The 17555-nt window shown below is 42.6% G+C and overlaps 1 protein-coding gene across 1 annotated transcript in view; it reads left to right on the plus strand.

The window, feature by feature from the left end:
- The first annotated feature begins 2482 nt into the window (after nt 1-2482).
- The window catches only part of Stam2 (signal transducing adaptor molecule 2), a 48174-nt gene continuing 33101 nt past the window's right edge, over nt 2483-17555 (plus strand). The window contains exon 1 of the mRNA XM_028769167.1: nt 2483-2628. Coding sequence (XP_028625000.1) covers nt 2589-2628 — 40 coding nt within the window. The 5' untranslated portion in view covers nt 2483-2588. The remainder of the gene's footprint in view (nt 2629-17555) is intronic.

A 17555-nucleotide genomic window follows, 5' to 3' on the forward strand; every position in this document is an offset into this window, starting at 1 on the left:
CATGCTCACCATAAAACAGCAGGAGCAAGGAGCCTCTAAAATGATATTTTCAAAGGCTATCCCTCAACCCTTTGCTTTTAACACAAGTACTTTAAAGTTATCCTGTGTGGTCTGTGAGTGTTTTGATAGCCACCTAATTATTTGGGACTCCTTATTCACATGTGGATTGATATCAGATTATATTCCAGAATATTCTTGTTACCCAAGTATCCCTAAATGAATGTCATGTGTCTTATATGCTAGAATTAAAAATTAACAGGTTCTGCCAAATTACTAGGTAACTTGTTTTCCATTTGAACACTGGGGATTAATCCTAGAAAGTGTCCAAACATATCCTGAATGCTCTAGATTAAGATGCTTTTTAAAAAACTAGTCCACTGACCTGCAAATGTTTCTATCTCATTTGTGAGTCTAACTTTATAGTTGACAATGTGTTCCATTCAGATGATTTCACACAGGAAGAATGTGTTATCATCTACTTATACTAAAGGTTAGAAAATAACTTCTGCTTGTTTTTTTTTTTTTTTTGGTTTTTCGAGACAAGGTTTTTCTGTGTAGCCCGGGCTGTCCTGGAACTCACTCGGTAGACCAGGCTGGCCTCGAACTCAGAAATCCGCCTGCCTCTGCCTCCCAAGTGCTGGGATTAAAGGCGTGCGCCACCACCGCCCGGCTAACTTCTGCTTGTTTAAAATGTAGATTTGTAGGGTAATCCTCCACTACCCAGTGATTTGAGATCAACCTGGGCTACAGAAGATCCGATCTCAAAACTGAAACAAGAATCCATATATAAATAATTAAATGTGGAAATAATTCTCGAAATTTTAAAAAATCACTGAAAAAATTCAAGTCCTAGGAGGGGTCATACTTCAACAAATGGCTGAAACTGACTAGTAGCTGCCAGCTTTAGTTTAAAAATAATTAATTACTTGAGACCGGGTCTCACTATGCAGCCCTGTCTGGTCTGTAATCTAAATAGGTGGATAACTATATTGATCCACCTGCCTGTACCACCATGTCTGGTTTAAAAAAATCTTTTAAATTAAATTAAAAACAGAAATTATAATGTGTTTATGATATGTGTGAGTTGGAGGGTTTGTGCTCAGGATATTGCCTAAGGGTGGGGGCAGAGGACACCTTTCCGGAGTTTGTTCCTTCCACCCTGGCTTCTGGGTATTGAACATCACTCGTCCAGCTTGGGCTACAAGGGTTTTTACAGCCAAGCTATTTCATTGGCTCAAGGTGCCAGCTTTAGAAGTGTTTTTCAATTCAAAAGACAGGGGTGCATTCTAAAAGTATTTATTGAGCACCTTCTTGCCAGATACTGTTTTTTAGATCCTGGGGTCATACAGTGAACTAAACTCGTGGAATTTATATTCTAATGAATAAAGATAGCACAATTAGCTGTAGCTTAGACAGTGATAAAAGATATGAACAGACATCAAGCAGGGTGGGGAAGTACAGGGCAATGTATTGCAGGAAGAGTGTTTGCACACATATACTCATTTAAATGCCTAGCTAGATCCGGTGGGAAGCCAGGTTTATGACTCTTATAAATAACCAAGTCATTATAAATGTTTTTGCACTATAATGCTTGCGTGTACTTCACTCATCTTTGAAAATTACTCAGCGATCCGTCTGCCTCTGCCTACCACGTGCTGGGAATAATGGCGTGGGCCACAACGCCAGGCATTAGATTTTTAATTTTATGTGTCTGCAGGTGGGTACGGGACGATGAGTGTAGATGCCTACGGAAGCCAGAAGAGGGTGTCAGGTTCCCTGGTACTAAGCATTACAGGCTGCTCTAAATCCTGCCTCCGGGAGGGTACGAAAACCTAAGCAGCAAAGCGCTCTTAATTGCTGAGCCCCCTCTCCAGACCCTTCACTTGTCTTTATATTCCATGGTCCAAACTGTATTTTCATGTAGGAGAAATGAGAAGCAAAGAGTCTTTCTGCAACCGCTTTCCAGGATGACTATTTCGGCTTGCTTAACCGAGGGATCCTAAGAGCATCTGCAACCTAGCGGCTCTGTTTCCATAGCAACCAAGACGCCGAGCCTGCGCGGGGTCCGAGTAGCAAGACCTGACCTGGTACCTAGGAAGTACTCGGGTAAAGAGAAGAGCTGCTGTCACAGCCTGAGGCAAAGGAAACAACATTCCGAAGCCACGCACCCTCCCTCGCCTCTCTGGCTCTGCAAGCTCTTCGGCCTCCCGCATCGCCAGCTGCCACAACTTCCGGCCTCGAAGCCCCTCCCCCTCGGTTCCGTGGCTCTCTCGGGTCCTCACTGCGGAAAGGTGACTGTGGCGGCTGCCGTGCCTGATCAGGCATCGGACTAGGGACTGCCATGTCTTTGGGACAGCAGTGAGGCCCTTACAGGGTGCTAGCACTCAGCCAAGCGTCGTGCGGCCCCGCCGGCGGGGCTGGAGCAGCGGCGGCCAGGCGCGGGGCACGCAGGCGCGCGCGGGGCAGGCACGGCGGCGGAAGTGAAGGCACGGCTCGGCCAAGCCGTCTAGGAAGCCGCGGCGGGTCGCCCAGTGAGGGCAGTCGGAGCCCCGCCAGACCGTCGGGATTCAGCTCTGGTTGTCGGCGCGATGCCTCTGTTCACTGCCAACCCGTTCGAGCAAGATGTGGGTGAGTGCGGTGCCCGGCGCGCTGTGTGCAGGGCAAAGTGGGCGGCGGCCCGAGTGCCTAGAAACCCTGGCGTAGAGCGAAGGGGCGGCGCCGCTCTCGACGGCGGGGGGCAGCCTCGGTGCGTCTCTGGCTGGGTCAACTCCTGTCTGCTCGAGATTGGGGTACCGAGCAGGGTTGTTCCCGTCACCCAGAACAGGAGTGGGGAAAAGCCAGGTTCGTTGGAGGCTTAAGTTGTTGATACAAACTTCCTGCTTTCTCCCGAGCTCGTTAACACCCTTCCTTTTAGAAAAAGGTGCAGTAGTTTGCTGTTTGCTGCCCAGGGCAGTCTCGAACTTGAGACCTAGACTTACCCGGTGTAACTGGCATTGTTTCCGTAAGCACACATCTAAGCCCTATTGGTTGCAGTTTCAGAATTTATTGACTGTTTTGAAGGTGCTGCGAGAATGAAAAGGAAAACTCCCAGAATCTTTAAATAGCCCAGAACGACCCATGTTTGTTGGAGTCAAACTTTACTCTGGTAGCGCATGTCTTTCAGAATGAGAAAAAAGATGGATGGGGTACAGCTTAAGCATAATATAAACAGTAAAAGCACAGGCTGGCATCATTTTTGTAGCAGTAGTTAACAGGCTCCTATCGAGGTTTTAGGATTTAGAAATTTCTGGTTAAACAAAATGCTACATACTTTAGCAGTGAGGCACCAGTTTGTTCAGTTAAAATTTCTGTTCAGTTAAGAAAAGACTAGAAAGTGCTTTATCTTGTTATAAATCTCAAAATCATGTTCAAATCGAGTGAGTGTCTAATTATATAGGAAGCATGTTGAGGCTTAGTCACTGTTTAAGGAATAATTAATTGTTCTTTTGTAACAATACCTATGTTAGACATTCCACTTCTTAATTTTTATTGGATTAATTGGGTTTTGAGACAGAGTGGAGTCTCTATATAGTCTAGGCTGTCTTCAAATTCCTAAAACCTCAGTCTTAGTATAGAGAATTCTGGGATGCCAGGTATGGGTAGGCCTCCACCTTGATTGAGACCTGTGCTTCTTACTGTGACTGTAAACACTTTCATTTTGTTCTAATGAAATGAGTGTAAAAAAGCCAAATAGAAGAGGTTATTTTATGTTTTCTTTATTCGTTTTTTATTTACATGTGTGGGTGTTTTGCTTACATGTTTGTCACTTGTATGCAGTACCTGAGGAGGTCAGAAGACATTGTCAGATCACCTGTCACTGGAGTTAAGAACAGTTGTGAACCACTGTGTGGGTGCTGGGAAGAGCGGGGAGGAGCAGGGAGTGTTCTTAACTGAGCCATCTCTCCAGCCCAAGACAGATTATTTAAAATATAAAACCTGTGAACTTTATTTATTTGTTTATTTTTAGAGATAGGGTTTCTTTGTGTAGTCCTGGCTGTCCTCTAACTCTTGGTAGATCAGGTTGGCCTTTGACTTCAGAGACCTGCTTGCCTTTGCCTCCCAAGTGTTGGGGTTAAAGGTAGGTGCTACCACGCCCAGTTTAAAACCTGTAAACTCTTTCTTCAAGGACAAATTTCCTAGAAGCCTGCTGTTTTCAAATTGAAATCTTTTTGGTATCAATGTTATGAGTGGCTTTGCCCAGTTTATTTTTCTACCCAGTGGTTTCTGAAATCTTTGCATCACAGCTTAGTGTAGTTTTCTTAGGTTCTGATCTTCAGACAGAAACAAACAAACAAACAACAAACAAACACAAAACTCATGTAGATTGTTTTATGGGCTATGAAATTGGTTAAGGCCCACGTAGATGAATGCAACTAGAAGAAAAAAAATGGAATGAAATTCTAAGGAGCTCAGATTGCTCTGAAATGAGTTTCAGGAAATTATATGTTGTATTTTTCAGACCTTAAGGACTCTTAATGTGAAAGAGTTAAATAATGCAAAGCACGTCATTAGCTGATTGAACATGTTACAGCGATATTCCATGTCCTTTTTTTGTAGCGTTATTTTTATTACTGTAGTATGTGTATGTTTCCCGTGTTCACTCTTCATTCAACAGAGAAATGCCTGGGATGATTAGTGTGCATCAAGCATTGTATTGTGTTTTACAGAGACAAAAATTAATACACATATTGAGTTCTTGCTCACAAGACACTCAAGTCTAAGGAAGGATACATGCTCAAGTAGATGGTTGTCCTATAATGTGATTAATGCAGCTTGATAGATATGGGGAATACAGAAAATGGTATCCATCCCCCCTTTTGCCTAAAAGCTATCGATTGTCTCTGAAGGCAAGACAAGAACAGTGTCAGGTAGGCAGTTCCCAAAGTAAAGGTCGCCCTTGTTCTTTCCCTCCCTCACTCCCTGACAGCCCTGCTTCAGTAGGAAGCAGTCACGTCTTACATTATGTACAATAGAGCACACACTGGAGGCTTCCAAGGAGAGAAAGTAAACATGGAAGACTTCCTGGGAAGACAGAGTGGCTGGTGTTAAAAAGATTTTGGCATGGCACGTAGACCCCTTCCCTTTTGCAGGAATCCCCAGAGAGGCAGCTGCCAAAATGAAGTTCAGTCCCTTTGTGACTTCTAACTGACTGCAGCAAGCTTGTGAAAGGCACTTCAGTGCGCCTTCTCACATTCGGAGGAAGCTCGTGTTTCATGAGGCAGAAGGATAATGCTCGGTCTATGCATGGTTGAAGGGATGATGAAGTTCAGGTTATACGAGGACAGTACAAAGGTCAGCAGATTGGCAGAGTGGTCCAGATGTGCAGGAAGAAGCATGAACCTCCTCCGTTGAATGGGAGAGAAGGCTAATGGCACAACTGTCCTTGTGAGCATCCACCCAGCAAGGTGGTTATCACCAGGCTCAAGCTGGAAAAACTCTGCAGAAAAATAAAATAAAAATGAAAATCCTGGGCTGGAGAGATGGCTTAGTGGTTAAGAGCACTGACTGCACTTCCAGAGGTCCTGAGTTCAAATCCCAGCAACAACATGGTAGCTCACAACCATCTGTAATGAGATCTGATGCCCTCTTCTGGTGTGTCTGAAGACAGCTACAGTGTATTCATATATAATTAAATAAATAAATCTTTAAAAAAATAAATAAAAAAAAAAAATAAAGAAGTGTTTTTTTTTAAAAAAATGAAAATCCTGCAACAGAAAGCCAGGTTTAGCCAAATAGGAAAGGAGAAGGGCAAATTCGGGGAAGAAAATGCAGGGATAGAGGAACTTTATATATACAACTTAATTTAAAGACAGCTTAAACATGGAAGGGCCGGGTGTGTGCTATTTGCTTAGATTCAGTACCAGGCTTGTTGTTACCTTTGGCTCAGAGTCATTGCTTGGCTGTTTTATGCCCTAACTCCACTGTTTGTTGCTGTACTTTTTTCCTCTGTCTAATAGTCTGTGCTCTGGGCTGTTTATCATTCATTGCTAGATGTTTGTGCTATCTTTAAAATTGACATATTATTGCATGCTGGATGTACATGTGCCACAGGGAACATGTGGCAGAGGACGTTCCTTGTTGAGGCAGAATCTCTTGTTTCTACCTTGCTATGCTCTCCTACTGGCTAGTGAGCTTCTGCCTTCCTGGGACAGTTCTCCAAAGGAGTGCTGGGTTGTGTACCACTGTGTCTGGTCCTCAGGCTTTCGAGGCAACTGTTTATATCTGCCGAGCCATCTTTCTAGCCATTATTTTATTTTATTCTTGAGATGGGGTCATAATATGTATCTTGGTCTGCCCTGGAACTCTCATGTAGCTTTGCCTATCCTTGAACTCGAGATCCTGTCTTAGCTTTCTGAATGCTGGGTACTCAGGTATATGCCATCATGCCTGACTATGATAAAATATTTGTCTTTTCATTTGCCGTCACTATCCATTCTGACAGATACATGTGTTTGTACCCCAGGAAGCTAGATTTTAATTGTATTCCAGAAAAGTGTCTTCTGAGAAGGAGGGTTGATGTGTGACTTTCCCTCTTTTTGCTTTTGTTGTCACAAGACCTTGATAAAAAGTAACTTGGGGCTTTCAATCAATACTCCCAACAGAAATTTGTAAGGATCTTTGATGTAAAAATAGAAGCATTCCAATAATACAAATGGATTTTGCATATTCAAATTTATAACATTTACCTAATTTAGTCCCTGAACATATGGTTGTTATAATCTTTAACTTTTAAAAAGTTTTGGTTACATGGCTTTATTTATTTATTGGTAATTAATTTTTTCCCATACATTGTTTTACTTGCATGGTTCCAGACATGCTAGTCCTTTCAGATAGTTTGAAAGTTTAATTAATATCTTTGACGTTTTCTTTAAAATGTGAACTACTTTGAGCATAATGTATAAAGCACAACGTGAGCTCCCGTCCCTGCCAGCCAGCCAACTCTGTCAGTTCCTAATACCATGACACATTTGATCTTTTTAAAGAAGAGAACTTTCAAGATACCGTTGAATATATTCTTAGCAGCTTTTTCACTCCTCCTTCTTCACAGAGTTAAACACTCTCCAAAAAGAAAGTTCTATTTGGTAAACATGTATATTATATAATATAGAAGTACACCATATACATTTTTGTGTGTATTCAAAATGTATTTTTTTTTGTCTGCACCTTTTATCATAGGCATTTTTCATATGTTCTTCATATTGAGGTGCGTTGGCTATGTGATAGTCCTCTATGATTACACCACATTTTTATGTAGTCTCCTACATACAGGCACGCTTATAGTTTGAAAGTAAGGCAAGGGTGTGAAATGAAGGTTTTCTACAAGTGAACAGGTTATACAAGTAGTGTTTGATTTGTCACACATTACTTTTTTTTGTTTAAGTAAAGACCTGCCCACAGGAGGCAGAGGCTGGAAGATCACTTTAACGTGAGGGCAGCATGGTCTCTATAGGAAGTATGACACCAACTAAAGATACATAGTGAGCTCTGTCTTTGAAACAAACAAAGAAGACTTAGAGGCATCCTTTTAATTAAGAATAGACTTGGCAGATGTGTGATGGAGAATGTCACACCCTGGCTAATGGACAACTTATCTGCTGTCTATACATCAAAATAGAACTTAAGTGTTTATTTCCTCATTTCTTTATTTCCTATTACTCTTCCCTCCATGGCTGCCTTCTTTCTTTGCCTTTCTCTTTACCTTTCTGCTGTGGATCTAACGGTCTCCAGAAAAGCTCTCTCCCACTCTGCTACATCCCTTGTCCTCGGTGGTTTCCTGCTGTCCCTAACTCTGACATCTGTTTAAAGAAATGGAATCTCTCTCTCTTCTAAAATTCCTGAGCTGAAAGGATCCACCTGCCTCACCCTCCCAGGTAAGCTGGAGGCAAGGGCTGCTGCTGATTTTTTTTTTTTTAAATTCCAGTTACAACATGTCTTTGCACAGCCAGGCTCCCCTCATAACCCTGGCTGGTCTTGAACTTGGAGCACACCTGTATCGATTCTCCAGTGTTAGGAGTGTAGTCTCCACCATGCCTATACAGTTACAATCCTTAAAAAATATAGTTTATGCATTTCTAATCATGTGTATTTGTGTGGGTCTGTGTGTAGATATGTGCACCTGGGTACCTGTGTTCTCAGAGGCAAGAAGATAGCATTGGATCACCTCTGGGAGCTGTCATTACAGCAGTTGCAAGGCACTTGTCCTGGATGCTGGCAACTGAACTCTAGTCCTCTGTTAGAGTAGTGTACATTCTTTTTCTTACTTATTTATTTGTTTGTTTATATCGTTTTTTGAGGTAGAGTCTCACCATGTAGCTCTGGATGTCCTGCAATTCACTATGTAGACTTTGGTGGCCTAGAACTCACTGAGATTTGCTTGTCTCTCCTTCCTAAGTCCTAGGATTAAAGGCATTTGCTACTATGCCCAACCTAGTATTATATAAACCCTTAACTCCTGAGCATCTCTCCAGCCCTGAGTAACAAAGATTTTGAATGTAATTTAGCCAACAACTTCTTTCCTAAAATAATCACAGTATTAGCCAGTATTGCCAACCCTCTTGTTAAAATAAGTACTGTTCTAGAAACCAGAGACATTTGGTATTGTCTATATGTTCTTTCCCCTTGGCCTTAACTTAATTTATTTTTGTTAGTTTAATTTTTTTTAGCTTTATTTTACTTTTTAAAAATACTTATCTTACATTTTGCCTGCATGTATGTATGTGTACCATTGCATGCTTTGTGCCCGTGAAGGTCAGAAGAGAGCGTTGGATTCCCTGAAACTGGAGGCATGGATGGTTGTGTGAACCACTGTGTGGTGCTGGGAACTGAGCTTGGGTCCTCTGCAAGAATCACAATGCTCTTAAACCTTGAGCCATTTCTCCAGGCCCCATAGTTTGTTGTTTGAAGATAGGATCTTGTTGTATAACCCAGGCTATCTTGGAACTTGAGACTTTCAATCTTTCTGTCTCTTGCTCCTTCCCAAGGGCTGGGATCACAAGTGTGCAGTCCTACACTCCAATGAGCATTTCTATGTTAAGACTGAATTTTACATTGCCTATGGCATCTTCAGCTCTTCCAGGCATTGTAAATATTGCTTCCATCTTGTAAGGCGCCCTTAATGTTTTCTTAATGGATTTGTAACAGCCAATGCTTGAAGGACGAGCACCTGTGTCCCTGTACCATCCCATGGAAATAGTTCTTTCGTGTAGAGACTTTTCACCTAGCACTGTTAGTTTCAGGGGGCCTTCATTTGACTTCCAGTTGAGGCAATATGAAAATGGAGTATTCTGTAACACCGTTCTAGTTGGGACTGACTGTTGATTGATGCACCTCAGGTTGCTTACTCACTGGTGTGACTCTTAAGAAGGCGTGGGCCTGGACTTATGACCCAGCAGATACTGCTTCCTTAGTTAGCACAGGCACGTCCTACATTTAATGCACTGCACTACAACAAAATAAAAAGTCTAGAAGGAAGAAGCAGTGCTGGTACAGGTTTTTAATGCTCTGTTCTGCTCTCTCCTTTATTCAGTGTCATTCCTGACACATCAGCTCACTGTTTTAGCGTAGGCTGGCTTTGAATTCCAGGGTCAAGTCATCTTTCTTTCTTAACTTCCTGAGTGCTGGGACTACAGGTCAATGCCAGGATGCCCAGCATTATGGGCAAGGAGGCAGCAGCAGGCTGTGTTTTGAGGCAGGGGCTCACCATGTTGCTGTCCTCAATCTTCTTGTCAAAGACTCCCAAGTAGCTGAGATTATAGGCATGTGCCACCGTGTCTTGAATGTTTGATATGATTTTCATTTATTTTGAGACAGGGTCTTGCAATGTAGCTGAGACTGGCTTCAGACTCTCCGGGCTTCTGGAATTATAGATGGCACCACTTCAGCTTTCAGTATACTGTTTAAATGAGTTAGTGACACGTACTTCAGAAGTGCTTAAGAAGTTAAGGCAGGACGACTATTTAACTCCATGAGTTCAGGGTTATTAGCCCCAGGCCAAGATGCAGCAAGATGATATGCCCCCTCCAAAATTATATTGAATAAGGAGACTACAGAACCAGCGAGGTGGCTCAGCTGGTAATGGTGTTTGCCAGCAAGCCTGATGACCTAAGTTACATTCCTGGAACCTACAAGGTGAAAGGAGAGAGCCAACTCCCCCAAATTGTCCTCTGACAAGCACAGACGTATATGCATGCCCCACCCCTTAATGAGTATAAGTAAATGTGAAAACTTATGTGGAGAAGCTTCTTTTGAAAACCTTCGTATGTCCTGAGATGTGATGTGTTAGTGTAACTCTTATTAAACCTGTAATGGGATCGGATGCCCTCTTCTGGTGTGTCTGAAGACAGCTACAGTGTACTCATATACATAAATAAAACTTTTTTAAAAAAGAATTTTAAGCAGTCAAGTTGGTGTATTTCAAGTATGTTTTACGTTTATTTAACTTTATTTTGACTAATAATAAAAATTACATTTCTGGTATACAAAAAAACCCCCGGAGTATTAGAAATACTAGTAACATTTGAGAACTTGAGTGCATGAATGTATGAAAGGATGCAGTGTGTGTGTGTGTGTGTGTGTGTGTGTGTGTGTCCGTCCAAGTATACATGCTCATGCTCAGGTAGACACATCATGTGTCCTGCTCTAATTATTTATTCCCTTGGGTGGTCTCCACTGGAACTGGCTGTTAGACAACAAATCCCAGTCATCTTCCTGTCCCTTTACCCCCAACATTGCAGGTGCACATGTGGCCACACCCTACACCTTTTATAGGCACTGGGCATCTGTACACAGGTCTTCATCTTTCTTCAGTCCTGACTTTTTTTTTTCCTAAAATTACTATTTGATTAGCTTCATAAATATTGCCTAATTAATAAATGTTCATATTTAATATAGGAAATGAAGATCATTGTGACAGAACACAGGGCATAGTCCTTTGCCCCTACAATGTATTGATATTCTAAAGTGTCCACTTACTTAATTTAAGCTCTTTAATATCGGTTTCATGTCAGAAATTTCCAGTGGCCCAATGGTGTGGTTTTTGTTATCTTAACTGTTCAAGTAGCATCTCATTGTTTTATTTATCCTTGAAGTTGATTATAATTTTTGCTTATTTCATGTGTACATGTGTGCTCACACACATGTCTACACATGTGCTTGGAAGCCAGAGGTTAATGTTAAGTCAACTCATCCTATTTTTTGAAATGGAATCTCGGACTGTATGTAGAATGCCTTGATTGGACCATACAGGCTAGCAAGGCCTGGCTGTTCTCCCTCCTGCCTCGCTAGTGATTGGCTTGGCTTCTATATGGATGCTGAGGACTCAGTTACTTACTCTTGTATTGCAAGCAATATACCAACGGAACCATCTCCCCTTCCTGTTTATTTGCTTCTTGAGATAGTGTCTCAAGGCTGTTCTGTTGTGTAGTTGAGGCTAGCCTTAAACTCTTGATGTTCCTGCCTCCCAGGTGCTGGATGTAGACATGAGCATGTTTGTTTTCTAGGGTCCTCACCTAAGAGTATTAACGGAGGGCATTCTGGCAGAATTGGCCACCTGACAGTGAATTTTCAGGAATGTGCGATCTGCCTTTGGATTCTCTTTTGTTTTTGCCCTTTTCGTATGTGATTTAAAGTAATAAAAGGCAAGCAAATGGTTTTGTTTTCCACCGATTTTTCTTTTCTTTTTTTCCCCCTTCCCTTCTCTCTCTTGCTCCATCCCGCTCGCTCCAGCCCCACGGTTTTTATTTATTTATTATATGTAATTACACTGTAGCTGTCTTCAGACACCCCTTAAGACGGCATCAGATCTCATTACAGATGGTTGTGAGCCACCATGTAGTTGCTGGGATTTGAACTCATGACCTCCAGAAAAGTAGTCAGTGCTCTTAACTGCTGAACCATCTCACCAGCCCCGATTTTTCTTTTATCTGCCAAACTCCTTAGTCGCTTGAAAAAAATGTTGGTGGTCACTGGATGTGGAGGAGGATGGATGCCTTCAAGGCCTGGACTAAGGTGGCAGAGGTGGACGGATCTCTTGAGTTTAAGCCTAACCTCTTCTATAAAGTGAGTTTCAGGTCAGTCAGGGTTGTGTAATGGTGTTTCACCTTGTCTGTTGTCCACCACGAGGAATAGGACAGAATACACCAGTAGGCTCTCGTGATAGCAAAATCTGTTATTATTCCCAGCACATAGCAGAGTCACTGATCAAGCAGGACCACCAGACAAGGACTCTGGAGCCTGATCTCTTCTGGCAGCCTTGAGTAGGGTTTATAAGCACACAAACCTCAAGCACCTGGGCCAAGTTACAAAATTTTTACCTGTCAGAACTCAGGGATTAGGGATTTCCCAAGTGTTCCATCATTGTCGGCTGACATTGCATGTAACTGTTTTGCCCAGCCAATCAAATTCATTTGTTCCTTCTGTTGTTAGGAACATGCCTTATGTTTTGAGTAATTTGTTGCTTAGAGAGGGAATTGGTCAGCTTAGGTAAAATGGAGTCAGAGGTCAAAATAGCAGTACTTAAGACACGTTCCTTTTGTGTCTGCTCCCAACAATGAGAACTTGTCTTTAAAAAAAAGGTGATAATGTGACACATGAAGGGAAGAGAACAGAGCAAGACCCAAGGAGTGTGTGTCACAGATGTGCAGCTGTTTGTCTGTGTCTGCACGAGTGTGGGAGCCACAAGCCAGTCACGTGCCCTCCTCAGTTGGTCTACACCTGGATTTTTGAGGCAGAGGTTCTTACTGAACTTGTAGGTCACAGATAAGGCTCTGCATGCTGCCTGGTCCGCAAGCCCAGGGATCTTTCTGCCTCTACTTCCCCAGCACCCAGCATTATATGTGGGTGCTGCATATCTGAATTTAGATCTTGTGTGTGTGTGTGTGTGTGTGTGTGTGTGTGTGTGTATGCACATGCACGTGAGCACATTGCTTGAGTGCCTAACTACCCACTGAGCCATCTGCCCAGTGTCAAGAATACTGTAGTCAGTGTGATAAGCAAGTGGAGTTAATCATGGTATTTTTGCTTGATTCTGACTTGTACGTTTGTCCTATCCTTCATTTTTAGGATGCTTATGTGTAGAAAAATTGAAAAATAACTTGGGAAGAACCTATTTGGCAATTTTGAGCACAAGTTGTATGAAGAAGTTAGGTTACTGTTAGCGCTTCAGAGGCAGGCGTGGTGGTGCACATCTCTAATCCTAGCACTTTGGAGGCAGAAGCAGGCCGGCCTTCTACATAGCAAGTTCCTGGACAGTCCGGGTTAAATGCGACTCTGTCTCAGACACTGGAGCCTTACACTTGGAGTACACCTCCATATGGAGATGTTTTGCTGTATAACCCATGCTAGTTGCTTTTCTGTGTCTGTTTCTCCATCCACAAAGTGGAGCTGCTTCTTGGCAGAGGAGTGAGTGATTTAGCATATAGAGAATGCTGGGCGCTGTGCTGGATCCTTACCGTCCGGTCAGAGCTCTGCTGTGTGTACCGCTTCATCTGGTGAACGCACAGTACAGCTTTGTTTTTAATTTAGTTTTTTAAAAGGTATGTTTTAATGGTATGTGTGCGTGAGTGCATGCATGCATGTGTATTCCAGGTGGGCATATGCTTTCAGAGGCCAGGAGAGCTGCCAGATCCCCCTCCTCTAGCAACTGTAGTTGTGTGCCACAGTGAGTCAACTGGCATGGGTTCTGAGACACAAACGTGGGTCCTCTGAAGAGCAGCAAGCTCTCAACCACTATACTATCTCTCCAGCCCCTAAATTTAACTATATAAGAATTGTGTGGTTTAGGGACGGGGATATAACTCAGGTTGGAGAGTGGTTCTTCTTCTTTTTTTTTTTTTTTTCTTGTCATGCACAGAGCCCTGGGTTTGATCCCCAACACTGCCTAAGTCAGACATGGTGGTACATGCGTGTCACGTCAGCACACTGAGATGGAAGCAGCTTGTTGTTCGCAGCTACCTCATGAGGAAAGAGAATTATGTAGTCTGGAAACAATACCAAATAATCATAATAGCATAAGCATATATCATTTATTCATAAATCAGGATGATCCATTTGTCTTACTATTTCAGATAATTATAGTGAGCTGTTTGCAGGGAAAGGCCATGCGTTTTCAGTGGAGGTTGTCAGCTGTGGCCTCCTCGTCTGGCTTTCAGTTTCCAATTTACTTCTGCTTTTAAATAATTTATTTACATTTTCTTTTTCCTTAAAATTTTTAAGATAAAAATTACTGATTTTATTAACACATAGGAAGCTTATGTTTTTGGTTCAAGATTGCAGTGGTTAAATGTTCCCTTTAATTTTATAATCTCCAGTGTAACAACATTGGAAGGTGGGCCCTTAGGGAAGTATTTCTCTTGTTAGGGGCTCCACTGCCTGAAAGAATTAATGCTAGTTTTTATAAAAACAAACAAACAAAAAAAGCCCCGGGGTTGGAGAGATGGTTCAGCTGTTAAGAGAATTTACTACTTTTCCTGAGGATCCAGGTTCAGTTTCCAGCATCAACTTGGCTGCTCACAGCTGCTCTGTTCCAGTTCCAGAGGCTCCATTGCCTTCTTCAGACCCCTATGGATACCATACATGCATGTGGTTGCACATACATACATATATGAAGTCAATATACACATAAAATATATATCTTAAAAATAATTTTTAAAAGCCTTATAGGCTTGCAGTATGGCTCATTGGGTAAAGGTGCTTCTGTGCAAGCGGATGGAGAAAGCCACCTCCTCAGAGTTGACCTCTGACTTCCATGTATGCGCTGTAGTTCATGCACCTACATCATGTATGAACATGACAAAAAGAAAATTCTTTAAAAGGTCAGTGGCTTATGGGCCTACGTTCTGGAGTATGCAGTGCAGCAGCAAATACAAGAGACGTGCTCAGCAGAGTGGGATTCCAGAATTGACTGAAAGCTGGACGACATGGATGACACCCCTTCTTTCTTCCTGTCCTTCCTGTCTGTCTGTCTGTCTGTCTGTCTGTCTCACATGCACACAGATAAATACATAAATATGTATTTTCAGAAACATTAGACATCAAGATGGATTTGCTTTCTTGGGCTTCCACCTTCTGCTATACAAAGAAGCAATAAGAAAGTGTTCTTCACATGTTGGCACCTTGGATTTAGAATTCCCAGCCTCTGAGAGTGTGAGATACAAGATTCTGTTTTTTATTAGTTAACCTAATAACCTTATTGTGTATAGTAACACAAAAATGCACTAACATTATGCTGATCAGGTCCAAAGATAATGATAAATATTTCTTTTTTTGTTCAGCTTGGTGTATTGAAACTGAGCAATACTGTGTGTAGTGGTTTGAATAAGCGTGGCCTCCATAGGGTATGCTTAGTTATCAGGGAGCAGCTCTACTTGAGAAGGATTAGAATGATTTGGAGATGTGGTCTTGTTGGAGGAAGCCACTGGGGGTGGACTTTGTGGTTTCAGAAGTCCAGCCAACCAACGGTAGCCAGGTAGTGGTGGCACACACCACACCTTTAACCCCAGCACTTGAGATGCAGAGGCAAAGACAGTGGCAGACAGGTCTCTGTGAGTGTGAGGTTAGAGGCCAGCCTGATCTACAGAGTGACTTTCTGGGCAATCAAGGCTTCATAGTGAAGTCCTGCCTAAAAAAACCAACCAACCAACCAACCAACCAACCTACCAACCAACCAACCTACCTACCAACCAACCAACCTACTTACCTACCAACCAACCAACCAGCCTACCAACCTACCTACCAACCTACCAACCTACCAACCTACCAACCAACCTACCTACCAACCAACCAACCAACCTACCTACCTACCAACCAACCAACGTACCTACCAACCAACCAACCAACCAACCAACCAACCAACCAACCAACCTACCAACCTACCAACCTACCAACCTACCAACCTACCAACCTACCAACCAACCAAGCAACCAACCAATAAATAAATAAAGCCCATGCCAGAAGCCTTCTACTGTACCTATGGATTATGATGTCAGTTCTGCTCCAGTACCTGCCTGCATGCTACCATGCTTCCCACCATGATGATGATAGACTAACCTTCTGAAACTAAGCAAGCCCCCAGTTAAATGCTTTCTTTGATAAGCATTGCCTTGGTCATGGTGTCTCTTTGCAGCAGTAGAACAGTGACCAAGACCAAATTGGTACCCGAGGCTAGGATATTACTGTGATAGGCTTGACCATGTTGCTTGTTGTGGACTTTGAGACTTTGGAGTAGAAAAGCGGTTGAATGCTGTAAGTGGGATTTAATGGACCATACTGATAGGAGCATGGAAGCATGGTGCTAAGAGCAGTGTAAATTATGACAGCCCAGCCTGTTTTCAGTGGGGAGGATGTACGTGAGTGGCCTGGATACCATCCTTGTGAGAGTTTGGTGTTAGCAGAGGAGATTTTAAAGACAGCCTAGTATTGACTTGGTCATGTGGTTGCTAGTAATCACTCTCCTGCAGATGTCTAATGAAAGAGAGGCAGCTGGACAAATAGAAATGCAAAATGTACAGTTTGATGAGCAGCAGGAAGTGTGATGGAGCTAAGTCCTGTGCTCAGGGAGATAATGTGTAAAGAAAAGCTTGATGCTAATTGAAATAAAGGGAGTGATAACTTCAGGATAAGACCTCACCCAGCCCAGCCTCCAACTTGTGAGAAGGAATTAGGATAAGCTTAACAAGTGGAGGAAAGCACCAGTGGCGGAAAGCTGACAAAGATGTAATTGAGACAGGAGTCCAAGATTCAGCCCCTGCAGGCAGGAGCACCTGTCAGTGACCAACGTAACTGGCCTGGAACTCACTGTGTAGTTCTGCCTGGCCTGAGGTTCAGCAATCCAATCAGTGCTTGCCTCAGTGTTGAGATTAAAAGTGTGTACCACCATGCCTGGCTTTGGTATATAGTATTTTTATCATTATCCAATTTTGTTGCTTTCTGCAATTGTCTTCTATCTGTATATACCCCCAGTCATTATTTACCATATGATTGGAGATTGTATAGTATATTGTATTTTGGCTGTGGGTTTAGGTCCATTTGTAAAATATTTGAGTAGCATGTGTAAAAAGCTTTGGGTTCAATCCCCAGCAGTGCACAAACTGGGTGTGGTGGTGCACGCCTGTGATCCTCCCACCTAGCAAATGGAGGCAGGAAAAACGAGGTTGAGGATCATTCTTGGCTGTGTAGCAGGACTGAGGCCTATTTAGGTTATGAGACACCACCCCCCCCCATTCATTAAGGGAGCTAACTGTATGTACTGTAGATGGTTTCCAGTGTTAATAGTTCATACTCACTTAATGAAAGATTTAAACTATGAATCAATTTATAAGCAGTCCTTATCATTTGGTTCTAATACATTTATATTTAATTATAATGATTTAATTTAGCAATACCAGTATCATAACAATAAGCCTTGTGTTACCCTGGGCATAAAATTTAGAAGAATTTGCTGGAATTTGAAACTGCAAAACTATTAGCTAACACTGTGTAAGGGTTTTCTTCCTCCCTGCAAGACACTCCCCCCCCCCCCC

The sequence above is a fragment of the Grammomys surdaster genome, unplaced genomic scaffold (genome assembly GCF_004785775.1).
Source record: "Grammomys surdaster isolate TR1022 unplaced genomic scaffold, NIH_TR_1.0 191, whole genome shotgun sequence".
NCBI lineage: Eukaryota > Metazoa > Chordata > Mammalia > Rodentia > Muridae > Grammomys > Grammomys surdaster.